The sequence below is a fragment of the Panicum virgatum genome, chromosome 7K (assembly GCF_016808335.1).
Source record: "Panicum virgatum strain AP13 chromosome 7K, P.virgatum_v5, whole genome shotgun sequence".
Classification (NCBI taxonomy): Eukaryota; Viridiplantae; Streptophyta; class Magnoliopsida; order Poales; family Poaceae; genus Panicum; species Panicum virgatum.
The window spans coordinates 27726863-27735697 of record NC_053142.1 but is presented as its reverse complement, the minus strand read 5'-3'; the positions used below and the strand labels follow the sequence as shown (position 1 = coordinate 27735697).

At 47.0% G+C, this 8835-nt stretch overlaps 1 protein-coding gene across 1 annotated transcript; it reads right to left on the bottom strand.

Annotated features, from left to right (window-relative positions):
- Nucleotides 1-1511: 1511 nt before the first annotated feature.
- Nucleotides 1512-5580, bottom strand: LOC120640722 (splicing factor-like protein 1). The gene is made up of 2 exons (XM_039916637.1): nucleotides 3251-5580; nucleotides 1512-2614 (listed from the first exon to the last, which is right to left on the bottom strand). The coding sequence occupies exon 1, from the start codon at nucleotides 5489-5491 to the stop codon at nucleotides 3296-3298; it is 2196 nt and encodes a 731-aa protein (XP_039772571.1). The 5' UTR covers nucleotides 5492-5580; the 3' UTR covers nucleotides 1512-2614; nucleotides 3251-3295.
- Between the last annotated feature and the right edge of the window lie 3255 nt (nucleotides 5581-8835).

Below are 8835 nucleotides of genomic sequence, written 5' to 3'. Positions count from 1 at the left end.
GCTGCTAAGAAACACTTGTGCATGAAGATTTTGGTGAGGATCCCCATGAGCGTCAGGATTGGGTGCGCCGAGAGCAAGCCGAAATCTGGGACGAGATGGGAGAAGTATTGGACGCGCAGGAATTTTAGAAAGGTTTCTAAGTTACTGCTGGAGTATGAAATTTCTCTGGAATATCCAAAAAATTGATTTTAGAAAGCTAATTTTGGACACTCTTCAAGATGCTCTAAACTCTAAGGTGCGACTGGAGTCAAGGCGGCAAGGACTGATATGTTTCGAGTTCTCTTCATCTTTAAATCATGTAATAACAATCTACGTAAACCTGCATTGCTTTCTCCATCTTAAACAAGAATAGCAGGGCTCCTGATGGTTAATCAATAGAAAAAAAAACCCTTCAACTTTACACCGTAGCGCCCATACAAACGCTGCTAAGGTGATTTATTTACTGTCTGCTGTTGCTGTGTAGACTCACAAAACAAGACAATGGGAAAACTCCATTGCCCGGTGCATTCACACAGTTCCATTATTGCTCCGTCAAAAAGCATGGGCAGAGACATTATCGCCAGGTGACTTATTCAGCATATCCCTTATAACTTTCAACTAATATTAGCGCTCACTGGTACAACAGCCCGACAAAATTATGCAGGTTTCAACCAGCTAATGACAGTCGCACAGCAGGCATACACACCCGACAGCCCTGCTAAATTAACTGCTCACTAATGCTACGCCCAATCGGAAACTAACAAATTAAACCAAAAATAACAGAACACTAATATAGTGATGCCACAAATCGACATACACAGGACATCTCATCTGCCACATCAGAGTGTGCTGTCTTTCAGTATGGCAGATTGGCAGTCGATCATGCATTCACGCCTGTGATTCTCACTAGCAATCCAGATGCATAACTTAATCAATGCCAAGTAGAATACACAAATCAAAATCTGTCTCAGGCCTGAAGATCATTAGCACCATATACATACAAAAATGGCGAAACTAAACAATGCACATGCAACAAAATAATCTGCAATGATTCTCAGTTCCAAGCATCACATATCACACAAACAGAAAAATAACAGACCATGACACTAGTACCTCATATTGAAATTAGTGGGGCAGTCACATATTATTAAAGAAATAAATCAGATGCCACAAGACTACAATAATTCCATTTTATTTTGAGTTAACTATCAATTTTTAACAGCAACAAACTGAAACTATTCAAAGGAATCCCAGTATGAACAGGTGCAGTTCATGTTCCACTTGCTAATAATAGATGAAACCCTATATAAAAAATTTAGTGCAAATTGAGGTGGCTAATGCCCAGATTCAAGATCACATCAAATTGCATATGCAGTCAATATCTATTGTAATGTTGGATCAATAACTGTGAGGTTGTGTCCCAGCTGACATAACAACCTTGAAGAAACATCCATCACCAAAAATTAAATAAAAAATAACCACCACCCACAGTAATAAAACCACCATCTAAAGCTAGGGAGGCTCACCTTAAATTGGCAAAGCAAAGGATAAAGGTAGCAAATAGAAAATAAAACTGTACCATTAATCCTTACATCATTCCATCTACAGCACACTGGAAAAAAAAAGCTTTGAAACAACAGGAAAACAGAGCAGATAACACCTACAAAACTATGAAGCAATGCCACCTAGATGGCATAACTGCAACGTGATATTGGTAGCTAATGCTAATTGTGATTACTGACTATCACATCCTTTGACTAGGATAAGAATATAATAATATCCTACTTTCCTTCCAATACATCACAAAAATCCTAATCTCTGCTAACTACCTTCCAAACCTTCAGATGACAATATGCATCTTGAGCGACTAAATCCTGCATGCCATCCTACTTGAACCACAAACAAAAGTTCCAACAATGTTAGCAATATAAAATATCTATCTGTAAGTTCTGTGCTGAAGATTTCCAGCATGGTATGTAATGCTTTGATAGCCTGCACACATCAACTACCAACAGCAAGAAACTCAGTACTGTGTTTATCAGTTGGAAATGTAAGAAGAAATCAAATTGTAAGTGTTAGGTACCATAGAACAATTCACACCATCTTCATTATACCTGGTATTTATCATGCACTGAGAACTCAGGCTGCCTGTGCCAATCTGTCATGAAAACTGCCAAACAACTTAGGCAAAGACGTAAGATTTAGCTTGATAGATTCATCAGATGCCAAACATGCAATTCAAAGTCATATACCAACTAGCAACGGGCAGCAAACTTTTCTGCTCCTGATGTTGAGGATTGCTAGCACTTACCAAATAAAGGGGAAGAACATAATATATGAACAATAGAGTGAGAATAACACTTATAAGGGTCGTCAAACAATGGAGCATTAAGTAACATCACAAGGTAATCTCAAATAATGACAAGAAATATCATAACAAAAACATTAGTAAAAGGTTCCTTAAAACAGTTCCAGGAGATAGCAAATATTCCGATGCCTGCTGAGATGCTTCATGCTTTCTTAAGCATGCAACCTCTGCAATGGTCACAACAGCACACAGCAAGGTTAAGATGTGAGTCCCAAACTTCCAACAAGAAATAAATCAGGTCGGTATAAGCTCCAAGAAAGATCAAGCCTGTCAAAAAAGTTGAGACAACATAGAAAAGGTGAGGTCTAGTTTAAATCATTGCACATAGAAACAATGGGGAGAAGCATAAAGCAAGCATCTAATCTATTAAAAAAATTATTTATCTACTACAGTGGGTAAGAAAGTGCATTATATCATATCCTACAAAAATATCCAGTTGGAGTTCCTTTCTAGATAAAAAAAATCTGAGAATATCATATCCTATCAAAACTGAATGTTGTTTCGCGAAGAGTTTTACTGACTAACTAACCATCCTAGAGACAAGCAGTGAGCATGTTAGTCCTAGCCTAGACATCAGGGGCAATATGGTTTAGTAAAAACCAACATTTTTGGCAATATGGTTTATTAAAAACCAACATCTAAAAAATTATCCTCACTACACAAAAAAGATTAGAAATCTTGTATGACTCTGCTGTGCATAATTCGTCGAGTTCATCCAAACATTGGATAACATATAAGTATATTGCCTGTTAGTCTCAATAGCACAATGACCAAATGTATTATAACAGTATAATGAAAACATGAAATAAGTAAAACACGGTCCTCCTGGTGAAATAAATAGCAAATCATACCACACTGTAACTTGTGCAGTTAATAGAAAAAAAAAGGATCATGTTAAGTTACCTTTTGCCCTTTGTTGGAATAAGAATCACCGAAGCTTAGCTCATATCACTTCATCTCCGACATAAACTTGTCATACTCTGCATCAGCACCATGGGAAGCTGGCTGGTCGGTGGTGGAGGACAAAGGTAGCGGTGGTGGCGGCGCTGCATTGTGGGTAGCCCAAGGTGCAGTTGCAATACTCTGAGAGGGATCGACACTAGCTGCTGGTGGTGGTGGTGGTGGAGGCAGTGGCTGATATGTAGGATAGTATGGGGAATAACTATATGATGGTGGAGGGTACATTGGTGGTGCGTGTGGTGCGCCGGAGGATGCATATACTGGAGTTGGGGCAGGGTGAGTGGGTGCACCAGAACTCGGTGGTGTTACACCAGGGGGGTAATTCTGAGCTCCATCACTTGATGGAGCAGTGCCTGGTGGAGGGATAGGAGCTACTGGGGGTGGTGGTGGTGGATGATACTGCACACCATATGGAGGTGGGGCTGTCTGACCTGGTGCAGGGGGTGCAGGATTGTAGACGCTAGAGCCTGGTGGCGGCGGAGGATATGAAGCATATGGTGGTGGGTGCCCCCATGGAACTGGAGCATAACTTCCTGGTGGAGGTGGAGGTGGAGGTGGTGCTCCCATGTAGGATTGGGAGGAATAGCCACCAGAAGCAGGATCAGTAGGAGGATACGACGGTGGTGCTGACACTGGCGGTGCTGGCTGCGGAGGCTTGCCTGCAACTCTAACTGCAATAACTCTGCCTTCCAGATGGTGACCATTCATTGCAGCAATCGCTGCATTAGCTTGTGAGATGTATGAATACTTGACAAATCCATATCCTTTGCTATGCCCAGTGTTTCGATCCTTGATCACCTTAGCCGTAACAATATCCCCAAATTGTGAAAACAGACTGATCAGTCCTGCATCATCCATTGTAGGTGGTAAATACCCAATATACAGATTTGTCTCGTCGTAGTCTTTCTTGATGCCATTGGCCCCAGTGGCAGCCCCATCACCACCAGCAGACCAAGGCGGGTTACTCCCACTACCAGCAGAAGCGCCACCACTACCACCACTTCCTGTAAGAGCCAACATTGGGCCACCAGAATTTGTCATGGACTCAGGCGCACTCCCACCACCAAGCTCAGCCAGGAAGTTCTGGTATTCATCATCCATCTTCTTCCCAGACGTGCCCTTGACCGGACAATCAATTGTTGGGTGCCCACCATCGCCACAGATCTTGCACTGCACATCACTCTTAAACGTGGTCATCTTATTGGGGCAAGCATACTGCCGGTGACCAGGCTCCCCACATGTCCTGCAAAACTCATCATCCCTAATTGTTCCATTGAGCGCGGCGAGCTCCCGGAGCTGCTGCCGCTTGTGCTCGTTCAGAACCTCATCCACTGGGGTCAGCAGCTTCTCCACCATCCCAGCAGCTGCATCCAACGCCTCCTGTGTCTCCGCCTCAACAAGCACATGGAGGTCCTCATTCTCGCTGGGATCCGGCTTGAGGTCCCTCTTCTGCAACAGCTTCCCTTCCTTGACGCTACCCTTCCCCCTGATGACGATCTTGGCACCAGTCTCCTTCTCCATCCGCTTCTGCGTGTTGCCGCGCGGGCCGATGATGAGCCCGATGAAATTGTACCCCGGGTACTCCTTCATGGGGATGTAGAGCTTCTTCTGGAGCCTGGGCGGGCGGTAGTCGGAGGGTGGCTTGAAGGCGGGGTTGCGGCGGATGAGCTGGGAGATGATCTCCTGCCTCTCGCGGTTGAGGCGCTCCCGGGCGCGGTACTCGCGGGTGTTGATGCGGACGCCGAGGTTGTCGTAGACGGGCTCGGGCGACGGCGAGCGCGCGCCCTCGGGGCGGTCGTCGAGCGGGAGGCCCGACTGCAGCAGGCGCGAGATCTCGAGCAGGCGCGCGTTGAGGGCGTGCACCTCGGGGTCCATCTCGGCGGCGAAGTCCTTCAAGAAGTCCGGGAGCGCGATGGCCGGCCGCGACTCCTCCTCGGCCCAGCGCGTCCTGCGCTTCCGGCCCCCGGCCCCGCCCTCGCCCCCGGAGTTGTTGGCGGCGGAGTCGTCGCTGGACTGCTCCCAGCGGCTGCGGCGACGGCGGCGGGAGGAGGAGTCCCCGGCGCCTGCGCCGGAGCCATCTCCGTTGCCGTGGGGCTCTGAGGAGGGGTCCCGGTGGGGCTCCGACGGGGCGTCGCGGGGTGGGTCGGAGGAGGGGGAGCGTGCTAGGGTTTCGGCGGACGCCATGGATGTGGCGGCTGCGGAGAAGAGGGGCGTCTCGACTTGGGACTCGGTCACTCGGGGTGGGGCGGGGCCGGGCGGGGATTGAATCAAGGGTTAATTGTCGGGAAAATTGGCCCGTGGAAATCGCTAGAATGTGTCTTTTGCTACAAGACACTATGAATTTGCTACGACACACTACAATTTTATGTCAATTTGTTGTAGGACATTGGATCCATTATTATATTCGACGTTATTATAAATCCACTTGAATTCACTAATCTACCCTTTGTTTCTCTTGTACTTGCCTGACTCGACTCCAAAGTACAAGCGGGCGAGCTCGTCGCCGGACCGCCACCGCCCGCTCCATCTTCCCCAACAATGGCAGGCTGAGCCGCCCTCCCACTCCTCCCTCGCACTCTTGAGGACCCGCTTGGAGCCGCCTTCCTCCCCGCGCCGGCCACTCCATCTTCCCCAACAATGACAGCTGGAGCTGCCCTCCCTCTCGGGCACTCCTCCCTCGCGCCTGCGAACAGCTGCTTGTGCCTTGCGCCCGAGGCCCCTCCCTCCCCGCGCCTGGACCTGGGCTGAGAGCATCGCTGCATCGGCTATGGTGACCGCCCAAGCTGCATGTCGGCCTCGCCGTGCCTGACTGCCTCTCTTGGGGCTCTCTCCTCCCCCGTGTGCTGCGCAGCAGCCATGGCGAGCCGCCCAAGCCACAGCCGTTCCCGGTGACCTTCCTTCTCCTGGTGGCACGCGGGGGGCCGCAGTGCTCGATTCCGGCAACTGCCGTGCTCAATCCCGCCGAGCAGCAGCACGACGAGCTGGGCCATCGTGACGTACTTCGAGAGCTCTGAGTTGGAAGGCGGCGGCGAGGCCGACATGTCCCTCTGGAAGTTCATGAGAGTGAGGACGATGCGATAGGATAAGGTCATCTGGGCCCAGACAGGGGTAAAATTTCCATTCCTTTTGATTTCCAATTAAATTGAATAGAATACTCCTTACAGTGTCCAACAGCAAATGGATGTAGAATTATAGTGTCCAACAGCAAAGACATTTTTTATTAATGTCCTAGGGCAAAAGACATGTTTGATGGATGTCCCCAAGCCAATTTTCCCTTAATTGTCTGTGAGCCATTATAAAAGTTGGAAATGTGAACCGTGCCACTACTATTTTTTAACAGAGTGAGTGTCATTACAATTGCAGCAGAGATTGAACCGTGCCGCTAGATACGGCCGACGCCTCTTTGAGCCCACCCGCAGGCGTATGGAGCCGATTTGGGGCTGTACATATTTTCGTAGAGACCGAATTGCCCCCGCCCCCATCCCCTCCGTGAGTGGATAACACCCGCCCCTCTATCCAGACGCATCCCCCACCGCCCGCATCGACCCAATCCCTATCCCTAGAATAAGAGCGCCGCCACAGCCTTCACCGGCAGAAGGTACGGCGACGGCGCGGCGCTAAGCAGCGAAGGGGTGGAGCATCATCGGAGCATGAAGCTGGAGGCTGGTCAGGTGCAGCGGGCATGAAGAAGAGCAGCGACGACGTCTGAGCTGCGGCGGCGGCGCCGGCGCCGCTAGAAGCCGACGCCTCCAGGTAAGCTCTGTACAACCCGGTTGGCTGTTGAATTCGTGGTACGCACATGTGTTTGCATCGTGGACTAGTCGTTAAGGTGCACATTATGGCTGAGAAATTAGTATTGCGCTGCATTTTTATTGCAATTCATGCTTGTCTGTTTTGGTTGTTGTTCTAGGAATACAATGTTTTCATTAGAGATCAAAGTTCAAGCATTTATGACGAAAGACAGTGAAGGAAAAAAATTTACTGTAAGGGAAAGGATGTTAAATGGTCTATGGAGGTAGGCACGATTACATTTGAAAGGCTGGTTTCTAACCTATGTGAAAAGGTAAGTTGGAGCTCTAACCAGATGGGAACCATTTGGTACTTTGACAAGAATTTGGGAGAGGATGTAATGATTGTAGATGATAATCAATTCCAAAACATGTTTGAAATATATAAGATTGAGATGCATTGCAAGGTCCTTTTAGTTGTGGTGGAGAAAACCTCATTTCAGGGGTTTCAGCACCATAGTATATCAGAACAACATAGCCTAGCAGAAGATCCATTGCAGAATGCTTTAGAAAAGCTGACTGAACCCCTAGTTGTTATTCCACCTGACTCCCCTGCAAATGCTGCACCACCACAAATAGCAATTGCAGAACCAGAGGCTGAACAACAGCCTGACATATTTGATAATGCTGAAGAGTATGTGGGTACCAATGATGAGCATTTCTACATTCCAATTCCACTTGCACAATCTACTTTCAATGCACAACCTACTAATGATGATCCAAATGAATGTGCTTCTGGTGAAGGAGCCATACCTCCTGAAGCAGAGGTTATTGATGCAAATCCAGAGGAGATAAGGGTTCTACATGATCCAGAGAACCCAAAAATAGAGAAAGGTGCCTTCTTTCCTGACATTGATGCATTCAGGAAAGCAATTACACACTATGCAGTGAAGACTGGCTTTGAATTTGCAAAGGGAAGGAAGTCTGATCGTACCAGATTTATTGCAAGGTGTGCGCACCCTAGCTATCCTTGGCGTATTCATGCTTCAAGGCTGCATGATAAGAAAACAATACAGGTATATAACTAATCCTGTTATATTCATGCAGTTTGCAAGTATATGGTATTTATTGCTAATATTACTGGTTGTATTGCATTGCCTATGCTGTTGTTGACTCTGAAAATGAGGACAATTGGATATGGTTCATGACGAACTTGAGAAGGGCAGTTGGGATCCCTAAGGACTTGTGATATGTACAGATGCTTGCAAGGGTTTGGAGAAGGCTGTTAGTGCTGTTTTCCCAGAGGCTGAGAACAGAGAATGTATGAGACATTTGTATGCCAACTTCATGAAGCACTACACAGGTGATGTTTTCACAACACACCTGTACCCTGTTGCAAGGAGCTACACTGAGGGGCTGTTCAAGTGGCACATGCAGAAGATTTATGATTTTGCTCCAGATGCTATACAATATTTGCAAGACTACCACAGCAGAATCTGGTACAGGTGTGGCTTCTCTGAGCTTAGCAAATGTAACTACCTGACAAATAATGTAGCAGAAAGCTTCAATAGTCAAGTGAAAGACATGAAAGGGCTGCTCATTCATGCGTTAGTTGATGGGATTAGGGAGATGGTTATGCAGAAGATGTATCTTAGGAGAAATATTGGAAAGGCAATGGCAGATGAAATTTTGCCAAATGTTATAAAGGAACTTAACCTAATCACAAACAACTTGAAAGTGGTAAAGGTGGCAATAAGTGATGAAGATTTTGCTGAGGTTACCTTGCTTGATGACTGGAAC

Excerpts from the sequence above, each read along its gene's own strand:
- LOC120640722 (XM_039916637.1), bottom strand. The coding sequence starts at position 5,491 with ATGGCGTCCGCCGAAACCCTAGCACGCTCCCCCTCCTCCGACCCACCC.